This window comes from Lipotes vexillifer, unplaced genomic scaffold (genome assembly GCF_000442215.2).
Source record: "Lipotes vexillifer unplaced genomic scaffold, Lipotes_vexillifer_v1.1 scaffold1129, whole genome shotgun sequence".
NCBI classification, from domain to species: domain Eukaryota; kingdom Metazoa; phylum Chordata; class Mammalia; order Artiodactyla; family Lipotidae; genus Lipotes; species Lipotes vexillifer.
This window is the reverse complement of record NW_006789022.1, coordinates 2,281,083-2,302,336: the sequence shown is the minus strand read 5'-3', so window position 1 is coordinate 2,302,336 and position 21,254 is coordinate 2,281,083. Positions and strand designations below refer to the sequence as shown.

At 52.3% G+C, this 21,254-nt stretch overlaps 2 protein-coding genes across 3 annotated transcripts in view; both read left to right on the top strand.

The window, feature by feature from the left end:
- Window positions 1–1,125: 1,125 nt before the first annotated feature.
- STIP1 (stress induced phosphoprotein 1) lies at window positions 1,126–14,167 on the top strand. The gene is made up of 14 exons (XM_007462085.1): window positions 1,126–1,197; window positions 4,629–4,838; window positions 5,340–5,481; window positions 5,641–5,782; window positions 6,452–6,620; window positions 7,878–8,004; window positions 8,097–8,199; window positions 8,459–8,579; window positions 9,517–9,613; window positions 9,753–9,877; window positions 12,533–12,569; window positions 12,784–12,887; window positions 13,066–13,238; window positions 13,696–14,167. The coding sequence occupies exons 1-14, from the start codon at window positions 1,189–1,191 to the stop codon at window positions 13,766–13,768; spliced, it is 1,632 nt and encodes a 543-aa protein (XP_007462147.1). The 5' UTR covers window positions 1,126–1,188; the 3' UTR covers window positions 13,769–14,167.
- A 1,606-nt stretch (window positions 14,168–15,773) lies between these two features.
- The window catches only part of FERMT3 (FERM domain containing kindlin 3), a 21,283-nt gene continuing 15,802 nt past the window's right edge, over window positions 15,774–21,254 (top strand). The window contains exons 1-6 of one of the 2 annotated variants that reach the window (XM_007462083.1): window positions 15,774–15,887; window positions 16,461–16,633; window positions 19,391–19,624; window positions 19,840–19,959; window positions 20,057–20,225; window positions 20,440–20,542. In XM_007462083.1, the coding sequence (XP_007462145.1) occupies window positions 16,474–16,633; window positions 19,391–19,624; window positions 19,840–19,959; window positions 20,057–20,225; window positions 20,440–20,542 (786 nt within the window). In that variant the 5' untranslated portion in view covers window positions 15,774–15,887; window positions 16,461–16,473. Of the gene's footprint in view, window positions 15,888–16,460; window positions 16,634–19,390; window positions 19,625–19,839; window positions 19,960–20,056; window positions 20,226–20,439; window positions 20,543–21,254 lie in introns of those variants that run through there. The other variant, XM_007462084.1, reaches the window with a different exon arrangement.

Here is a 21,254-nt window from a genome sequence, read left to right as displayed (position 1 = left end):
AGAACGAAAAATCATTTCTTTCTCATGCTCTAAACCCTTTCGCTTCTCTACGGGTACCTGCCCTGCCTCTGGCAGAAGAGCCGCGATTTTAAGGACCGCCTAGGCCGCCGCCGCCCGCCAGGTGATCGGGCACCTCAGTGAGGTCTTTTGTCTCCCTTACCCCTTTACCTCCGAATAACGGAGATAGCTCTCCTTCATTAAGTAGTAAATACTCTACTGCATAAATATGAACGATCCACGGCCCTGGATTACCAAACTCTCTTCCCGAAAGATTCACAGAGGGGGTGCCATTCCACGGAGGGTCCCCGCCAAGGTGAGATTCCAGGCCTGTCCTACCCAAGCCCCAGCGCCTTCACCACCACGCGGGATTTTGGAACACCCAAACCCAACAGCGGGATCCGGGAACGCGTCGGGGAGCTCTCTAGAGGCCGACCCAAACGGCCACCCGCCCCCTGCCCCCAGGCTGGGACCCCCGAGCCCGACGCTCGGGCGAAGGACCAGGGCTCTCTGCCGCCGGGGAGGAGCGAATTGCCTCTGCCACACTACCCGCAGAGCGAGAAAGGAAGCGGCCAGCTACCCCACCAATACCGCAGCCTGGCGAACCACCGCTGCAAACGGCGGACGCGGCCTTGGGCTCCCATAAACCACGGCTACAGTAAAACCCCACCCTGCTCTTTGAAGGGCATCAATTTAAACCTATCAGAGCAAAGTGTCTGCAACTCACCGCCCAATTGAAATTTTTTAAAATCTGAAGGCGGTTCCGTCATGGGGTCCGTCAGCCCAATGGAAGAGGTGGAAATTTCCAGAAAGAACAGGACCAATGGGCGCGGCCAGCGCGGCCACGATTGGCGGACCAAGTGACCAATCACTGTCGCAGAGGTCTGCCCTTCCCTCCAATCATAGAGCTTGTGATGGGCGGAGCTTTTAGGGGAACGCCCAATCCCGAGATGCGGGGGAGGCAGGGTTCTCCATATTGTCCAATGAGAGAGAAGCAAAGATGATGGGCTAGACTTCAAGCCAATAGTAGAAAAGCTCAGAAAGAACCCTAGAGGAGCGCGACCAGTGAGCCAGAGAGGAAGGGGCGGGATTTGGGGGTCCCGGCAGCTTCTAGTAGGTTCCAGAAGGCGGCGCGTGCGGTTGGGAACGCGGAGCGGACGGAGTCTATTCAACTGGGTTCCGGGCCGGGCTATGGAGCAGGTGAAGGGGGAGGGGCGGGCTGAGGCCCGGGGCCGTTCGATGACCCGCCGAGGCCAGGCCGCGGGTGGAGGAGCGGGGCGGGAGCCCGGTTGGGGCGGCCGGGGCGGCCGGGGCGGGGGCCGGGGCCGCCGGAGCAGCTGAGGCGGCGAGGGCGTGAGGGCCGCGGCGGGCGGGCGGGGAGCGAGGGTTGGCTGTGGGGAGCGCAGGTTCGGCTCAGCGCCTGTCGCCACCCGACTCGGCGAGATGGGCTGGGAGACGTATCAGTTCGGCATAAGTCCGGCTCGCGGCGGGAAGAGGAGCCGCGGCCGGACTCCGGAGTCTCGGGAAGTGGGTCCAGGCTGAGCAGGGGGATGGCGCTCTAGGCGCTGGGAGGGATGGAGGTGGGCGAGGGGCCTTGCGAAAGGCAGGAGGGAGCGGGTCAACCTCTGGGAGTTCGTCATCTGAAAGGGGGATCAGAGATTGCGGAAGAAGAGACTACCCAGGACTTGGCACAGTTAACTTGGAGGAATTCGGGGAGCGGGGACAGGAATACACTGGAAGTAGCTGATGGACTTAGTAGCCAGAAGTAGGGAAAATCCTACTTCTCTGGGCGGGGGCCCGGTTGGGGCGGCCGGGGCGGCCGGGGCGGGGGCCGGGGCCGCCGGAGCAGCTGAGGCGGCGAGGGCGTGAGGGCCGCGGCGGGCGGGCGGGGAGCGAGGGTTGGCTGTGGGGAGCGCAGGTTCGGCTCAGCGCCTGTCGCCACCCGACTCGGCGAGATGGGCTGGGAGACGTATCAGTTCGGCATAAGTCCGGCTCGCGGCGGGAAGAGGAGCCGCGGCCGGACTCCGGAGTCTCGGGAAGTGGGTCCAGGCTGAGCAGGGGGATGGCGCTCTAGGCGCTGGGAGGGATGGAGGTGGGCGAGGGGCCTTGCGAAAGGCAGGAGGGAGCGGGTCAACCTCTGGGAGTTCGTCATCTGAAAGGGGGATCAGAGATTGCGGAAGAAGAGACTACCCAGGACTTGGCACAGTTAACTTGGAGGAATTCGGGGAGCGGGGACAGGAATACACTGGAAGTAGCTGATGGACTTAGTAGCCAGAAGTAGGGAAAATCCTACTTCTCTGTATCTGGAAAGGCCGGGATGGAAGAGTGTTTAGTGAAGGTATGACGAGCAGCGGGCCGACTTCTTTTCATGATGCAGGAAAGGGGAGGGTGCAGCAAAAGTCCTTGGAATGAATTTCATCCCTACCAGTGTTTTTACGAACGTATGTGAGGCCCCTCCCCCTCCTCGTTTTTCTTTTTGTGTGCGTGCGATTCGAGAGTAACAGGACTGATGCTTAGAAAACTTCGGTTTCAAATTGCAGAAGGAGGAATTCGTTGCTTAGAAAATTTAGAATATACAAATAAGCAGTAAGTTATTTAACTCTTCTCGGCATTGTTGGGGGGCCGAGTTTGAAGCTGCCGCTAGTTGCTTTCAGTGACTTAATTGTACCCTCTGTGGCCTGAGGGTTGTGAAAAGCCCAGAGAGGTTTTATTCAATTGGAAGCTGTTATTAGTCTGTAAAGATTGACTGGGGGGAGTGGGGGGGACAGCTCGGGTGTTCAGGTGTGATCTACAAAGTCGAACCTTTTGCCTTAGTATAGGTATTGCTCTTTTAGCCAAACCTGGGGCCTCTTCGCTGAATTTTTAAAAATTAGAGTGGAAACGGAGAGGTAAATAAACATCTTGAGCCCTTGTGATAATTAAATTGTATCTGGGATTCAGTAGGCTGTGATATAGACAGACAAGAGAAGGGGCTGACGTGAGAAACACATTGCTGTGTTAAATTCAAGAAAAGCTCTCATCCCGCCGTTATCAAAAGGAAAAAAATTTTCTTAATCGCAGTTACCCATTGTAGAAGTGTAGGTACAGGTAGACTGTGAGTGACTAAACTCAGGGACTGCACGTTTACCGTGCCCGTTGTACAAATGGCCTGGCATTTTACTCCAGGTGTGTTAGAACCTACTGTCTTGCCCCCATTCAATATGTAGCTCTTTTTTATTATTCTGAGATCCATGTTTCAGTTTTAGGAATTATTCAAGTTGGACAAATTTGAGTGTCTAAAATTGTGTTTTTTTAACTAAGCATCTTTCAAATAAATCTCATAGTGATAAACTTTTAAAATTTGACCCAATACAGACATACAACTGTATTAACATGTCAGACAAAACAACATACTGTATTATATGTACCACATGCTTATGTTTTCTATTCCATTTGATGTTTTAAAGTGCTGGTTGTGTACGAACTTGATTTCCTGACCTACTGCAAGTAGGTGCCCAGTTTGGAAGATGTTCTGTAGGATAGGCAAGAACTTCACCTAGCTGTTCTCAGCTGCCTCGTGGTATTGAGTTTTTAAACTTTTTGCCTTCTGGACAGCATCTTGGTAGTTTCTTTTCCTTTTTTCTCATAGAGCTTGTCTCTCTAAGATCTCTGGTTGGTGGAGGTTCCCAATCGGTGTGCCTCAAGGTTCCAAAGTCATTTCTCATAACAGCTCTTTCTTGCATCAGTACACTGGGTCATGGGCAGATGATAGGTACCAAGAAAGAATGACTTTGTGTCTTGAGGGACACAGCTTAGTATCACCAAGTGTGTATGCATTTGAGGGATGACCCTCCCCTCTTGGAGGGCTTCCTGGTTAGGAGAAGCCCGTTAATTAGGATCCTGTTCTGATAGGGCCAGGGTCACTTTATTAAACGTTTTGATGCGTTCCTGCTGTTTTTATTCCGGATATTTGAGAGGATAGTGGATTGAACCACAAATAGTGTTTCTTTATTCTTCTTCATCCTTTTAGTAGCATATTAATACTTAAGCATGACAAAAACTGTTTTTCTAGCTTTCCTTTACCCGTTAAGGAACAGACCAGTAATCTATCGTGTTGTGACATGTTACCACATCTGTAAGTGGAAACAGATTGTCCTTTGATCATAGGTGAGCGTCTTGATGCTCCTGGAGCCGGCAGGTTGCTGAAGCATGTATCAGTGCACGCTCAGTCCACTTCCTTCTTGGTTGCCTCTTCCTGTGAGGAGTAACTAGGCCTGTGTTCAGTTTATCATTCGAACTGTGGAAATCCATGGCAAATAAATTTGTTTTTCCACAAAAGGAACTCATGAGTATGTTCTAGCGTGGCTTCATCAGCTCAAAGTAGAGACTTTTGGAAGAGTGGCTGGAGTTCTCACTGATCCACAGGGGAGCCAGCAAAGAACAGTGTCAGGCCGCTTCTTCCTGGTTATTTTTTCTTTGCTGGTTCCCAGAGGTGTGGGAAATGTAAATTAATGAATCTGTGATCTCTCTTTTCTGATCCATAAAGTAACCTGTTTGTCAATAGCTGCGGAAAGGAATGAGTATCCCCTAAGAAATTGGGACTAAAGAGACATTTTATGGAGAGAAACTATGTTTGTTCCTTTTCTTCTCAGGTAAATGAGCTCAAAGAAAAGGGCAACAAGGCCCTGAGTGCTGGCAACATCGATGACGCGTTGCAGTGCTACTCGGAAGCCATTAAGTTAGACCCCCAGAACCACGTGCTCTACAGCAATCGTTCCGCAGCCTATGCCAAGAAAGGAGACTACCAGAAGGCTTACGAGGACGGCTGCAGAACCGTGGACCTGAAGCCTGACTGGGGCAAGGTAAGCTGTGTGCGCGCTGGGGCTCCTCAGGTGCCCAGAAACTCCTTTTGGGGTCAGTTCTTAAATACCAGCCCTCCTGGCTTGCCTAGTTGCCTATCCCGAGAGACTCATAGTTGATTATTCTCCTCCCCCCAGTATTCTTCCTACCTGTTTGAGAATGTTCCTCAGAGTGATGGCGTGTTTCATCAAATCTGAGGTACCATCGGTTAAGACATGTCTTATTTTTTGTACTGCTAGTAAGGAAAACGCTACCCAAAAATCTGACAACACTTAGGGTCGAAAGATGAACTGGGAGGGGGCAGGTGTGCACTTTAGATATTAGGCTGTGTTCAGGGTCGATAATATACCATTGCTGTATCTTGCTCCTCTTTCTATTTTTTCTTAGGCCTTCACGTGAATACCCATTTTGTTTCGTGAAATGTAAAATAGATTTTTTTGAGTTCATCTTAGGAATTTACCGCTAGGTGTCTTTCATTTTGTATTTTTCTTTGCTGGTTTAAGGGCTATTCTCGAAAAGCAGCAGCTCTTGAATTCTTAAACCGATTTGAAGAAGCCAAGCAAACCTATGAGGAGGGTTTAAAACATGAAGCAAACAACCCTCAGCTCAAAGAAGGTTTACAGAATATGGAGGCCCGGTTGGCAGGTAGGCAGGCACCACGTATGCTGCTCTTCTCCTTTTATTTACTATTATTTTTTAATTGGGATTAACTTTGAGGCTCTCCCATCCCCCAGTGTTGGTCTAGTAGGCTATGTGGGCATAGTAACTGACTTCTAGTGATGTGCTTTCCTTTGTTTGAAACAGAGAGGAAATTCATGAACCCTTTCAACATGCCTAATCTATACCAGAAGTTGGAGAGTGATCCCAGGACAAAGATTCTGCTCGCTGATCCTACCTACCGGGAACTGATAGAGCAGCTGCGGAACAAGCCCTCCGACCTGGGCACGTAAGTCAAGGCAGCACCGTTTGTCTCTGGAAATGGACATGAACGTTGTGCTTTCTTCCTGGGATCCTGTGGCAGGCGGTTCCCTCGACCAGACTGCAGGGTTTCTCCCTTTGTTTTTTCTCCAAACAGCTGTAGGAGTTTATTGCTTTGTTTACTGTTTATTTGTATTTTTAGGAAGGGTCGGGGGAGTATATATCAGAGTAATCTGGAGTGTGTGTTCTGACCCTCCTCTACCTCTTCACTGCTCTCCTGCTGTGCTGACCTATCCTTTCTTTACACATAGGACTCCCTCTCTCTGTTTGTATATTAGAGTGGAAACTCAAGGTTGAAAGGATGTCAGATCTAAAGAGGTCTCTCCAAACCTTGTACTGCTCTCTGTGACTGTCTGAATCCCTCTGGCTCCTGAGATCAGACAAAGTGTATCTATAACTCATTTCTCTGTGTATCTGCTGGCCTCAAGAAATAAATTTGGTCTGTGTTACCTCATTTTATATGGATATTTGAAGGATTGAGTATTCCCCATTTGTAACTTTTAGTACAGGATCTAGGAACCTTCTCATGGGTGAGAAGCTTTTATATACAGTAATCTGGGCTTTAGCAGTAAATGGGGTTTAAGATCAGTTGTGGAGAGGACTAAGTGCTGTTTTTTGTTTTTTTAACCAATACTAGGAAATTGCAAGATCCCCGGATCATGACTACACTCAGCGTCCTCCTTGGGGTCGATCTAGGTGGTATGGATGAAGAAGAGGAAGTTGTGACACCTCCACCGCCGCCTGCTCCCAGAAAGGAGACAAAACCAGAGCCAATGGAAGAAGATCTTCCAGAGAATAAGAAGCAGGTGTCTCGCTCTTTTTTTTTTTCTGAAACACTGTTTATTATCATGAATTTAGAAGAAACAGCCAAGTCAATTAGAAATATGTGTGTCAGGTGGGACCATCTGTAGGCTTTCATTGGCTGTGATTGTTTTTTGAATGCTCAGTATGTGCTAGTTACTGTTGTTAATTAAAATGGTCAGGGGACTTCCCTGGTGGTCCAGTGGGTAAGAGACTGTGCTCCCAGTGCAGGGGGCCTGGGTTCGATCCCTGGTGGGAACTAGATCCTGCTTGCATGCTGCAACTTAAGAGTTCGCATGCCACGACTAAGAATCCACATGCCGCAACTAAGACCCAGTGCAGCCGAAATAAATAAATAATAAATAAATATTTTTAAAATAAAATAGTATATTAAAAGGTCCACGTGACAAGCAGTTTCATAGGAATCGTGTATCTCAAAGTCTTGAGGCAGTGGAAGCTACTAGTCCACAGTCCCACGGCCGCTGTGATTCTGGCAGTGTGGAAATCAGCCAGGGCCAGCCAGTAAAGTTGTGTGTGGTCCTTGTCCTTGCGGAGATCCAGAAGAATGCTGTCTATCATTCCTTATGCTTCTGTTTCCTGGTTGGACGTGGTGTGTAGTTGAAAGTTGTCTGTGTTGCTAAGTGAACAACTTTCAGTCTTCCAGAGCAGGAGGCATGTGCCTGAACGATTTTATTTCCCTTCTTATAAATGGGAACAGCAGATTGTTGCCAAATTTAGTACCTTTAAATGGGTAAGCGTTGGTTGTTCATGGTGCCTCAAAGCTGGAAAAAGGCCCTATAACGTGGGTGGTAGTGAGCTCTGCCGAAGACTCCTCCCACCAGGACAGCCCCTTCTGCTCCTTACGCTCTGTGTGGGTGTTGCCTGACAGCTAAGACCCCGAGACAGCATGTGACAGAAACCGAACTTGCTCAGCCTCTCAGAATTAAACCTAGCACAGAACTATGTTGTCCTCTCTGAAGTTCTCTCAAGCTGAAGGGATTTCCTCTCCCCTGAAGAAGCCCTCACTTGCTGAGAAAGATCCAGGAGAGTAGGTGGGATAGGGGGAGTTTCAGAGGAAGCAGAGATGAAAGTCTGTAATTCTTCATTCTAACAGCTGATACTTCACTGTGGGTGTGGAGAACCTGCTTCTGTAGCCTTGTTAGTTGTGTATGCTGCGTGGTACCTGTGACGTTACAGGCCCTTGCTCTCTTTGCTGTCTGGATAGATGTGCTCAGCACTGACTTCTTCCACACCTCATCTAGGCACTGAAAGAAAAAGAGCTGGGGAATGAAGCCTATAAGAAGAAAGACTTTGACACAGCCTTGAAACACTATGACAGAGCCAAGGACCTGGACCCCACCAACATGACTTACATAACCAACCAAGCAGGTGAGACACAGGACACAGGTGCAGGAGTTGTTACGTGGTCCTGGGGGTGAGGCATGGGCTGACTCTTCCTTTTTGACCCTCCTGCCTGGCAGCCGTGTACTTTGAAAAGGGCGACTATGGTAAATGCCGGGAGCTTTGTGAGAAGGCCATTGAAGTGGGGCGAGAAAACCGAGAAGACTACCGACAGATTGCCAAGTACGCTTGACCTGGGAATGCCTTGAGCGGTGTGGAGGTTTCCGTGTCTGCATGGGGAGGGGGCTGCTGGCTGCACAACCTACTGTGTGTTAGCCGTGGGCTGGAAAGGAGGCTGCAGGATCCTAGATGGAAGGTGTTGGAAGGGCGTGGTGCCTGGGGCAGTGATGTGGGCCTTGTGTCTAGTTGGTTTTTTCTCTGCAGGGGTGACCTTGTCTGTGTTCTGCCCTTAGCAAATTCTTTTTTCTCTTGTCTTTGTCAGAGCTTACGCTCGAATTGGCAACTCCTATTTCAAAGAAGAAAAGTACAAGGATGCCATCCATTTCTACAACAAGTCTCTGGCAGAGCACCGAACCCCAGATGTGCTCAAGAAATGCCAACAGGTGGGTAGGGGATATGGGATGTTTTGGTATTTCTTGTTTTATTTGTTGTAGTCATTACTATTTAGTGACAAATCTGTTGTCTTTGGTCATTGTATATGATGCTGCTCCTGTCACTTAATGATGACAACACGTAGGGAATAACTCAGTTTTTCTGCTGTGCTTTTTTGTCGGCCAAGGTTTCCACCATAAATTTGTTGATGTTGAGGGTCAATGCTCTGACGGTGTTGTGGTTGTTATTGTAATTTAAGTTTTTTCTTACCTTACACAACCAAATTATGTAGGGGAGTGATTTTATTCACAGAAAGATGAGGCAGAAAATTGAACTGTCAATGCATACATCATTTTCATATAGGTCATACCTTTGTACCAAGTGTACATCAATACCGTTCATTTTGCTTCATAGTACATACACCTTGATGATGAGAAATATAAAATTTTTTTTTGAATTGAGGTAAAGTTGGTTTACAACATTATACTTCAGTTGTACAACATAATGATTCAAAATTTTTATAGATTATATTTTATTTAAAGATATTATAAAATATTGGTTATTTTCTTTTCTTTTTTTTTTCTTTTTGAGATATGCGGGCTTCTCACTGTTGTGGCCTCTCCCGTTGCGGAGCACAGGCTCCGGACGCACAGGCTCAGCGGCCATGGCTCATGGGCCCAGCTGCTCTGCGGCACAAACCCGTGTCCCCTGCATTGGCAGGCAGACAACCACTGCGCCACCAGGGAAGCCCCCTGGTTATATCCTTTATGCTGTACAATATATCTTTGTAGCTTATTTAAGCTATACATAGTTTGTAAGGGATATAAAATTATTAAACCAAAAGTTAAATCTTGCCACTCTGAAAATTGAAATTCTAATCAGACTTTTTATTAGCCCAATGTTTATGAGAGTTTAAATGACTATTCCAAGAATTAATAATTTTTTTAGGCAGAGAAAATCCTGAAAGAGCAAGAGCGGCTGGCCTACATAAACCCTGACCTGGCCTTGGAGGAAAAGAACAAAGGCAATGAATGTTTTCAGAAAGGTACCTATAGCTCAGATGATGGAACTTTTGGATAAGAGCAGTGTAGATGTTGCTTTCTGTGCCTTGGCTGACTGTGGGGTAGATGCGCTCTGGTGGTGTGCTTTATTTTATTTTTTAAGTTCGTCTTTTCCATGTTCAGGGGACTATCCCCAGGCCATGAAGCATTATACAGAAGCCATCAAACGGAACCCAAAAGATGCCAAATTGTACAGCAATCGAGCTGCCTGCTACACCAAACTTCTGGAGTTCCAGCTGGCACTCAAGGTGAGGCTCTGGGAATCCGTAGCAGCCGTTAATGTAACCTGTGCATGAGGAATGTGTTTTCCTCTTTTCATGTTTTCATCAGCATCAGCTTGATGTTCTTATTTTGATCATAGATTCAGGGTGGTGATGCACATGTGAAATTTGTAAAAATACAGGGCCTGTGTCTGCCCTGTCTTGGCCTGTGGATTTATTCGTGGTTGGGAGTATTGGGGAAAGTAGATCCTTTTCCCTCCCCTTTGTCCTTCCTTACATTTTTTGTTGTTTACCTTTTTAACATTTTAAGTGTATGGTTGAGTGGCATCAAGTACATCCACATTGTTGTGCAGCCATCACCAACATCCATCTCCAGAACTTTTTCATCTTCCCGAATGGAGACTAACGCCCCAGCCCCCTCTCCCAGCCCCTGGCAACCACTGTTGTATTTTCTCTATGAATTTGATCGCTCTAGGGACCTCCTGTATGTGGAATCATACAGTATTGGACCTTTCGTGTCTAGCTTATGTCACTTAGCATAATGTCTTCAAGGTTCACGTTGTAGCATGTGTTGCACTTCCTTTTTCATGGCTGAATAATTCTCCATTGTGTGGATAGACCACCTTTTGTTTATCCAGCTATCCATGGACATTTGGTTGTTTTCCACCTTTTGACTGTTTTGGACAATGCTGCTGTGAACATGGGTATACAGATATCTATTTGAGTCCCTGCTTTCAATTCTTTCAAGTATTTTATGCAACAGTGGAAGTACTATAGTTCTGTTTAATTTTTTTGAGGAACTGCCTTAATTTCCACAGCAGCTTCACCATTCTCTTCTTCCATACTCCAGTTAGATAGATCTACTGTTGTCAGTAACATCAAGTATGGTCAGATATGATGATGTTCAACACTGAAGGAGTTACTGTCCATAGCTCTCTTGAACATGAGCTACTCTGTGCCTCTTGGCGATTTTTAAACTGTTCTCTGGGAGGTAAACCTGGACTATCTTACGGGAACTAGACAAAATGTTATCTATCTAGACAGACCAGTACCTGAGTCCATGATGGTTTTGTTTGATGCCACTATCTTCTCAGTCCATCTGGCCTAGAGACATCACTGCTGCTGGTGGGACTGCACAAAGGGAATGTCAAAAGCAAGTTGGTTTGCAAAGCAAAGAATAACATTGTTAGTCACCTGAGAGGTGGAACAGGACTTTGCCAATCTGCAAATGGGAGGAAAGAATGAGTAGAATTGCTTCCAGTCTTAGAGCTTCTTGGTTGGGCCTCAGTGCACACACTACACTGTATAGCATTCTTTTCTCCGTAATTTTATGTTTTGAAGATATTTCAGACAAAAATACACAGAATACCTATGTTTTCCGCCTTTTCTTCAACCGTAAGCATTGACACTTTTGGTGAACCGTTTGTGAAAGGAAATGATACATTTTGGCACTTAACCTCTGAATTCCTGAGCATACATCTCCTGAAATGACTCTCCCTGTCCAGTCACAATATTATTAGCACCTAATAATAGCAAAACTCAGGCCATAATGTTATCTGCTGTATGTCTGTGTTCAGATTTCTTTAGTTGTCTAAAAATAAAGTTTTAAAGTTGTCAGTATCAGGGTCCATTTGTTTCATCTGGTGGTCAAACTAGAAGTTTCCCTACCTTTTCGGTTTTGGGGTTTTTTTTCCTTTTTTTTTTTTTTTTTTTTTTTTTTGTGTTCCGTGGGCCTCTCACGGTTGTGGCCTCTCCCGTTGTGGAGCACAGGCTCCGGACGCGCAGGCTCAGCGGCCATGGCTCACGGGCCCAGCCGCTCTGCGCATGTGGGACCTTCCCGGCCCGGGACATGAACCCGTGTCCCCTGCATCGGCAGGCAGACTCTCAACCACTGCGCCACCAGGGAAGCCCCCCCCCCCCTTTTTTTTTTTTTTTAATCATAACATCAGCCTTTTGAAGAGTCCCAGCCCCCTTATATGAGATGGTCCGTGATCTGGATTTGTTACCCCTTCTAGTTCTGCTTTCCTTACTTCTCTCCTCTCCTTTTGCTGGGCCTGCTGTTAAATTACCAAGCTGCCAGGAACAACAGAAGCACTAGAGGGAGGAGGGATAAATTGGGAGATTGGGATTGACATGTACACACTACTATGTATAAAATAGATAAGTAATAAGGACTTACTGTATAGCACAGGGAACTCCACTCAATACTCTGTAATGGCTTTGTGGGAAAAGAATCTAAAGAAGAGTGGATATGTGTATATATAATAACTGATCTACTTTGCTGTACACGTGTACAGCACCTGTAAATCAACTATACTCCAATAAAAATTTTTAAAAAATAGAACAGGGCTTCCCTGGTGGCGCAGTGGTTGAGAGTCTGCCTGCCGATGCAGGGGACACGGGTTCGTGCCCCAGTCCGGGAAGATCCCACATGACGCGGAGCAGCGGGGCCCGTGAGCCATGACCGCTGAGCCTGCGCGTCTGGAGCCTGTGCTCCACAACGGGAGAGGCCACAACAGTGAGAGGCCCGCGTACCGCAAAAAACCCACATTAGAACAAAAGCAGAATGTTCTGTAATGGCCCTGGGTGAACAGTTAGATTTGTAATTCCAAGTGATCATTCTGCCCTAGGGTAGCTTCTCTAAAGGAATGAGCCTAATTCTTTTTTGCCTTTCCTCCCTAGGACTGTGAGGAATGCATCCAGCTAGAACCGACCTTCAGTAAGTGCCTTTCTGTGCTGTTTCTCTGTCCCCTGACTGGCCAGAGGGTTGAGAGAAGGAGAGAGCATATTCTTTGCCTGTGTGTCTTTCGGGTTTGTAACACTTAGGAGCTAGTGTCAGGCTGAGCAACAATGGTGTTCAGATGAAGAGTTGAAAGAGCAGCCTTCAGAAGTGTGTTTTAGGTGATGCCTCACCTCTCTCTTTCTGTCTGTAGTCAAGGGTTATACACGGAAAGCAGCTGCCTTGGAAGCAATGAAAGACTACACCAAAGCCATGGATGTCTACCAGAAGGCACTCGACCTGGACTCCAACTGTAAGGTGGGGCTGCTCTGGCCTTCAGTGAGCTCTCCCCTGCCTCTGTGTCTCTGATTCTTCCCTCTCGCCTCTTTCTCTGTATGTCTGTCTTCCCCTCATTTACCTCTGTTATCTTGGACGTGCTGCAGCAGTGAGCCAGCTAGTGCTAACACCCTCCACTTTTGGCTTTGCTGGAATGCAGGAGGCCGCAGATGGTTACCAGCGCTGCATGATGGCCCAGTACAACCGACATGACAGCCCCGAAGATGTGAAGCGGCGGGCCATGGCCGACCCTGAGGTGCAGCAGATAATGAGTGACCCGGCCATGCGGCTCATCCTGGAACAGATGCAGAAGGACCCCCAGGCGCTCAGCGAGTGAGTCAAGTTGGGGGCAGATGGCCTTCGAGGGAAAAGGTGGACAAAAGCATTGAGAATGCACAACGTTGGCAGCAGTGTGATCTGAGTGGAATCTTTATAGTGTAATTCTTACTTGCAAGGTTGGCAGTTGATGGTGAGCTGGAAGGATTTCATTTATATATGTTAGTGGCGATGGCTTAAGTGGTTAGTTGGAAAGACCAGTTTTTCTGGGAGAATGGTCTCAGCTTCAACCTGTGCCCTTAGACTCCTTTGCAGCAGGACTGGTCAGGTTCTGAACAGTGGCAGAGGAGGCCCCTGTGGGTCCCCCTGGGCAGTCTCTGCCAGGACTCCCTTACCACCTCTTGTTGGTTGGTGGTGTCCAGGGGGATTTGTGTTGGTTGGGGCTTGCTCTGCGAGCAAGTAAGAATTTTTATAGGTTGTCTCATTTCAAATAACTTTGCCTCTTGTTTGTCAGACACTTAAAGAATCCTGTGATAGCGCAGAAGATCCAGAAGTTGATGGATGTGGGTCTGATCGCAATTCGGTGATGACTTGCTCATCATGCCCCTTCCCTTCGCCCTCACGTGGAAAGAGGAGCTGGGACCGCGGCAAGCAGCACGGAGCAGAAGGGAGAGAAGGGGAAACAAGCGAACAACTTGCCTATATATATTTATACAGACGTACGAGGAAGATTCAGAGACTTGTACTCGCGTATTCGTGCAGCCGCTGCCTCTGGGCCCTCCCAGCACACGCATGGTCTCCTTCCCCTGCCCCCAGTCGCTGTCTCAGCTGCTCTCCCATAGTTGGTTATTTTTTATTTGGGGCAGTGGGCTTGTAAGGGGAGGGGAGGGTGTTCTTCCCAACCTCAGGTCCCAGCTGTCTTCACGTTGTTAACTCCACGTCCTCTTCTCCAATAAAACAAGCCAGTCAGGCGTGGTTATACACTGCTATGTCCCTGAGTGATTTTTTTGCCAAAAAACTTTGAAGCAGATGTCCTGTAGGAGTCACAGCCTGGATGGGGAGAGTTGAATGCGAACTGAGCGCTGGGAACCAGGCCCGCACGCTCTCTTCCTTCCTGAAGGGTGGGGTGGGTGTGAGTTTGGCTGGGTTCCCTGGCCTAGCAAGGTGGCCGCTAGGTGGTGCTGTCGCTCAGTGAACAACTGAAAAGGATCATGGAGGCTCCTGACCCAGAGTGGCTCCAGCTCCGGAGGGTCAGATGAACTTCCAGGTGATTCCCGTGCTGTCAGTTCTCCACACTCAAATCGCAAAGCCAGAAACCAGTTAGATCCAGAGAAGAGTGGGTCCCACTCAAGAATTGAAAACAATTACTATTGGAAGAGACACTTCAGACCTCCTTTTTGGAAAGGTCATATCTGTCAGCTGCTGTTAATTGTATGTTAGTTCTTAACTCCCTGCTCTCAACTGACTTCAAAGTATGTTTTAATTACACTTTTCCACAGTTAAAACAAACTTTCTAAAAACCCTCTACTTGGACTGGGGTGACTTCCGGGGCTGGACTAAAACTTCATTTGTTCCAGGAGTGTAGCTTTTGGGCTAGGAAGCTGCTGAGGCCACCAGCTGGCTGCACTTCCTGCTGCCTTGACTGCATAAGCTGGCCTTCCCCTGGGAATCCCCAGCAGGCCTCCCCCATCTGGGTGGTACAGTCCTCCACAGGGATTCTGCTGCACCTTTGGTGCTACTGTCTCTTCAGGCTCTGTTCCCTCCATACCCAAATTGATTGTCTAGAAAGGCTGAATTTCTGCTGGGAGCCAGTGACTATAAGACCTTGCTTTCCCAAAGCTTACATCCTGTTGCAGGTGATAGGAAGACGCTGGGCCACCAGAGGCCCTGAGAGTCACATTTGCATAGGGACATGACAGGAGTGAGTCTCGTGGGTACTGGCCCCAGAGGGGAGTGATGCAGGTGGAGGGACAGTAGAGGTGGCAAGTCTGAAGTCTTGAAACCTGAAGGCGTGGGGGAGGCAGGTAGTGAAACATCGGGGGCCAATTTCTGTTCAGCTGTTCCCCTGGGCAGTTCTAAGGTCGACAAATTTGGAAAAGAGGCCCTTAACTGGGGACAGGAAAGACATAAAGTCGTTTCCCTCAGGGCCTTTAAGGATCTACTTTGTGGTGATAAAGGACATTAGGGGCTTGAGCTGACTTGACCTGCCAGGTCCCTAAATAACCCAGATCCAACCCTTTGAACACCGCTCTCCAGACTCTGCAGCTGGGTGATGCTTACAGCCCAAGGACCCCCACCTCGCGACAGGTTGGAGATGAGAGATGGCTCCCACGAGGGAACACAAATAGGTGGCTTCTCTTGTTTGAATCGAGCTTCCCTCCAAATGACGGGACCCTTTGTGTGGTCTTGGGTCCACAAGCCCCACTTGCTTCCTATGCTCACTGGGAGCAAAGGCAGGGCCCCACTGGAACCCCTGCCGCGCCACCACCACGGTGCTGGCTGTTGCTTCCTGCCCCCAGTGCCAGCACGCCCTGGGGAGGGGCCAGGCCCGCCCTGCTCTGATAAGGCACGAGGGCTGCCCTCTGAAGGAAGCTCCACAGAGAGAGAGGAGAAGGAAGCACACAGTGGTCTGCAGGTGTGTGGGCTGCAGCCAGGAGTGGCTGACGCTCCGACCCCCACCTCCAGCCCCAGCCCCTTGCAAGGAAGGTAAGCCGGCCTGTGGCTGAAGACCCAAGGACCCTTCTCTTCCTCACCCTCCGGCAGCCCCTCTGCCCAGCATGCCTCTCTCCATGTGGCAGCCTGGACTTTCCACTGCCCTAGAGAGGCTTTGGCTGGTTTGGGATGATGGAGCTGACCTTTGGGCGTGACTGGAACTATTTTCTGACCTGGGCTCACAACCATTTCTAGGGTGGGCAGCTGCCAGTGTGGGCTTGGGCTGGGCCGTGGGCTGAGCAAGCTGACGGATGTTGTGCTCAGCTCTGGCATCGAGCTGGATGATGTTGAGTGAGGCCCTTCTTATTCTTACCCGGCCTCGTCTTCCCATCTGCAAGAAGGGAGAGGGCTGGGCAACATAGACTCTGAAGGTCCCTTCAGCCCAATCATCTGTGATGGAGAGAGGGTCTGAGGTTCGCCTGCAACAACTCAGCTCCCAGCGTCTTGCTGCTGCCGTGGCATTCTGGCTTGCGGGCTTGCTCTCTGGGCCCCCGCCTGTCCCGGGCACCACAGGCAGCCTACCAGGGCCCAGCTGCCCACCCTGCCTCCTTCCCACCCTCTCCCCAGAGTTGCCGCAGCCATGGCGGGGATGAAGACAGCCACCGGGGACTACATCGACTCGTCCTGGGAGCTGCGGGTGTTTGTAGGAGAGGAGGACCCCGAGGCCGAGTCGGTCACCCTCCGGGTCACAGGGGAGTCACACATCGGTGGGGTGCTCCTGAAGATCGTGGAGGAGATCAGTGAGTGCCCACCGCCCCCGTTGCCCACGGGGTCCCCTGGCACTTCCGGGCCAGCCCTGCTGTGTGGCCCTCGGTAATGGAGTCACAGTGACTCAGGCACCAGCTTAATCATTTGGTTCCAAAAAAGACATTTCCCCAACTTAACTTCCCCTCCCTCCCACTGTCTTTCCTCCCTTCCTCCCACTCCAACGGATTCCACTAAGACCCAGAGGAGCAGACCTGGCCACGGTCCTCCGTTCACCCACTTCTGGGGCAGGAGAGGCCTTGCCTGGGCTGAGGCAGACATCCCATTCTGGGGGTCGAGAGGAGCCCAGAGGGGGCTCCTGCTGACGTGGGGAGGGGCTCCCACACCCTCTCCCCGGGCGGAAGGAAGCCCTCAGCATGCTGGTGACAGGCCCAGCCTGGATGAGAAGGCCCTGCCCCCACAGGAAGTTACAGCACAGCCGCCTCTGGTATCAGCCCTGGAGGGGAGAAGGGCCACTGACGCGGGGGCTTCTCATCCCATTTCCCTGCTGGGGGTGCGGGCTGCCCCTTCCTGGGAGGGCGGGCGGCGGGCCCGCTCTGATAGCCAGAGCCGGAAGGCAGGCCTGCGATAGTGCCAGCCAGCCTGGGTCCTGGGTCCCCCGGGGGTGGGGGTGAGGGAGGTCAGTGGCTTGTGGCCAGCACGGGGCCGCAGGGCAGCCCGGCCACAGGGCTGAGGTGGTAAGGGAGGCCTCCAGAAGGCCGGGCCCAAGGAGGTTGTGAAAGCAGAAGTGGAGAGTAGAGGGTCCCGCAGGAGATCGGGTGTCAGACGCTCAGGCAGGCTTGGCCGAGCAGGGCGGAGAGGGTGAAGACCGGGTGCTCCAGGAGAAGAGCCGGTTGGCCCCGGGGCATATGGCCCACAGCAAAGTGCGAGGCCTGAACAAGGGGCCCGCCGGACCCACTCCTCCACCCGCTGCGGGGGCCCCCGGGGTCAAGTCCCTCCAGCCCCTGTCCCCAGCCCTGATCATACTGTTGTACCCACCCCCCAGCTCCCACTCATTCCTTAGCACATCCGAGGTCGACTGATGGCCATGCTGGCTGGGCCAGTCCCTGATCCGGAGCGCAGCCGGGCAGGTGGGACCCACCCTTTAGCTGCTGGCACAGGGCTGAGTGTTGGCTGCCACACAGGGGAAGCCAGCACAGGGGCTGAACCTAGCCCGGGACAGTATGAATCCTGAGAGGGGGCCACATCAGGGAGGAACAAGGTGACACGCTGGGGCGTGGGGGCGTGCGGTGCTGAATTGGAGCCTCTAGGCTGGGGAGGACTCCTGGAGTATGACAAGAAACGAGGCTGGGGTGAATGCCATAAGGCGTTTTGGACTCCATCCTGGAGGTGGAGGGCAGCTGTGCCGAAAGGTTTCCAGTGGGAGGCTCTCAGGCTAAGGCAGGCCCCTTGGGTCGGGTGACGATGGACAGGAGGTGAGTTTGGGGGAGGGCTGGCATTGGTAAAATGTGGTGGCTAAAGTGAAAGGGAGGAAGCTCGGGCCTGGCAGGAGAGCCGTTGTCACCCAGCCCCCAGGGAGCTGGTGAGGGGAGGGGGCACCTCTGTCCAGTGTCAGGCAGAGCGCAGTGAAGTGGGGCACCTTGAGGGCTGGGACCAGGAGTCACCGCATTTATAGTCCCAGAGCCGGGCACACGGGCTGGTGAACAAAGGTTTCTGGAATGATCGAAGCCAGTGGACGTGCCCCTTAGCCAGTGGCTTGTGGGTTTCTGGCCTGGGGCTCACAGCAGGAAGATGAAGCCCTAGACTAGGTGAGACCCCGGGAAGAGGCCGTGGCTGAGAAGGGAGAAGACGGTCCTCGGACTGAACCAACGGGGAAGCACGGGGGCAGGCCAGGAGCGGGGGCCGACAGGACAGAACAAGAGCAAAGGGTCAGGAGGAGACGGGGAGTGGGTGCCACAAAACCAAGAACAGAGTGAAGGCACCGAGGGCGACTGCAGGGCAGGAGGAAGAGGGAGGGGGGTGGGGCAGAGGATGGGACCACGCCCCAGGAAGGGCTTTGGCGCTAGTGGGCTCTGCTCTTCCACTGTGCTCACCTGGCACCAGTTCAGGCTCCTGAAGGGAAGATGGAGAGGAGAGCACGTGTCCTCCTTCACCAGCCGCATGACCTCGACGTGCTCGCATCTCTATCCGAAGCCCCATGCGCCGTGTTGATGCGGCCGCACGCCTGTGTCACAGACACCATGCAGTCGCCACGTGGCGGCAGGCACTGCACAGTGTCCATTGCTACTCCCATCTCAGGAACCAGAAAACTGAGGCCCAGAGAGGTTCAGGTCTCGGCCAAGGTCACAGAGCTAGTAACCACTAGATATTCATGGAGTGCCTGCTGCTGCGTGCCGGGCACGACCCCAGGCCCTGCAGTTGCCTCTGGCTCCCGGGAATGCCAGAGAGAAGCCATGAAGCCAGGAACTGTGGGAGGACACAGGAGGTGCTGTACGGGGGAGCCCAATGCACTGGAGTGTGTGAGATGGGAGCACAAAGATTCTGGGTTGGGGGCTCCCCTGGGAAGTGACTCCCCTCAGTAGCAACTGAGCCCAGCGGACAAGCAGGGTTAGCCAGCAGAGAGCCGTTCTGCCGTGACCTCAGTCCTAGCCCCCAAGCCAACCCCGCCTGGCCCTGCCCCAGGCCTGGGCAGGGGAGGGGCAGTCACCACCTCTGAATTCCAGGCTTGTGCTCAGCACTGGGGGCAGGGCCCTCCAAGGCTGATGTGGCCCCCCTTGCCTGTGGCCTCACAGAGCGGAAGCAGGACTGGTCAGACCATGCCATTTGGTGGGAACAGAAAAGACAATGGCTGCTGCAGACCCACTGGACCCTGGACAAATACGGGATCCTGGCGGCCCCCCGCCTCTTCTTTGGGCCCCAGCACCGGCCTGTCATCCTGCGGCTGCCCAATCGTCGTGCCCTGCGCCTCCGAGCCAGCTTCTCCCAGCCCCTTTTCCAGGCTGTGGCTGCCATCTGCCGGCTCCTCAGTGAGTCCCCGGCTGGTCCCCACTCCGCCCCCTGCGAGGGTCCTGCCAGGGGGCACGTTCCCTCCCTTTCCAGGCCCAGCTGTTGTCACCTCGCCCTTGCTGAGCTGTTCCGCATCCAGCTCGTGGGGCTGTGCCCTGCCCTGAACTGCCCATGGGTGGGGCGGGAGGTCACAGGGCAGGACCCCAGCCCCCGCTGAGACACCTGCTCCTCTCAGGTATCCGGCACCCGGAGGAGGTGTCTCTGCTGCGGGCTCCTGAGAGGAAGGCAAGGAAGAAGAAGGAAAAGGAGCCAGAGGAGGAGGCGTATGACTTGACCAAGGTCGTCCTGGCCGGGGGTGAGTGCAGGCGGGGCAGCCCAGGGGCGGCCACGAGGGCAGGCCCCGGAAGCCTGGGGTCAGGGCCGGGCCTGGTTGACTGTGACCCGCACTCCAGGTGTAGCACCTGTGTCGTTCCGGGGGATGCCAGCCCACTTCTCAGACAGTGCCCAGACCGAGGCCTGCTACCACATGCTGAGCCGGCCGCTGGCACCCCCAGACCCCCTGCTGCTCCAGCGCCTGCCTCGGCCCAGCTCCCTCTTGGACAAGACCCAGCTCCACAGCAGGTGCCTCGCCTGCCGGGTCTTCACCTGCCCTTGTGCCTGAGCCCCTGCTCCCAGAGCCCACACCCTCCCCTGTGTCCTGCTCGTCCCAAACCCACGCCTGTCCCCAGGCCTTTCCTGCATGTGTGTGCTCGCCCCAGCCCCTGCCCAGCCCCCCAGCCCGCCCCACTGCCCCCGGCTCAGCCCTGACCCAGCCTCTGCCTGCGCTGCGGCCCAGGTGGCTGGACTCGTCGCGGTGCCTCATGCAGCAGGGAGTCAAGGCGGGGGATGCGCTCTGGCTGCGCTTCAAGTACTACAGCTTCCTCGACCTGGACCCCAAGGTGGGCGGGGTCAGGGAGAAGGGGTGTCTGGGTCAGTGGGACATGGGGACCTTGCATCGGGGATCTGGGCTCTAGGAATGTTAGACACTTGTAGGGGTCTGTCCATCTGTCCATCTGTCCACCCACACCCATTTATTGACTCCATCGACATGGTGCTGGGCCCTAGTTGATGGCAAGACCTGTTTCTCAAGGACCATCAGGGAGATAATGCCCACAGCTCACTGTAGACGGTTGTAGGTGCCCCTGGGAAGGCTGCTCAGGTGGGAGGCACCCACACCTGCACTCAGGGAAGGCTTCCTGGAGGCGGTGGCACTGGGACCTGCGGGGACTAGGGGCAGGTGAAAGACGAGGCTTTGCGGGCAGGCACCTGTGTGTCTCTCTCCCTCCCTGCCTGCCGTCCCCACCGGCAACCAACAGGCTTCATGAATCCATCTGGAAAACCTCCAGGTGCTCCCTCTACCTGTGGCCCCACTTCTCTGAACCCCCTTCACTGCAAAACTGCTAAGCGCCATTGTCTCTAGAACCCTGGGGTCCAGCGTCTTTGCTCCCTGCAAGCCTTTCCTGTGGGTGCCCCTCGACTCCCTCTCTCTCCTCAGCCAACTCTATCCTAGAGTCTTCTATCCTGGAGTCCCTATCCTGCTGAGGTGACCATGCCTTCCATGCCATCTGTCCCCTGCTCACTTCCCGTCCACTTCTTTTTTTTTTTTTTTTT

What these genes read in the sequence shown, in the direction of transcription:
- STIP1 (XM_007462085.1), top strand. An exon ending in TGCTCAAGAAATGCCAACAG is followed by an intron (nt 8,580 to 9,516) that starts GTGGGTAGGGGA and finishes TAATTTTTTTAG; the next exon opens with GCAGAGAAAATCCTGAAAGA. An exon ending in ACCTGGACTCCAACTGTAAG is followed by an intron (nt 12,888 to 13,065) that starts GTGGGGCTGCTC and finishes GCTGGAATGCAG; the next exon opens with GAGGCCGCAGATGGTTACCA.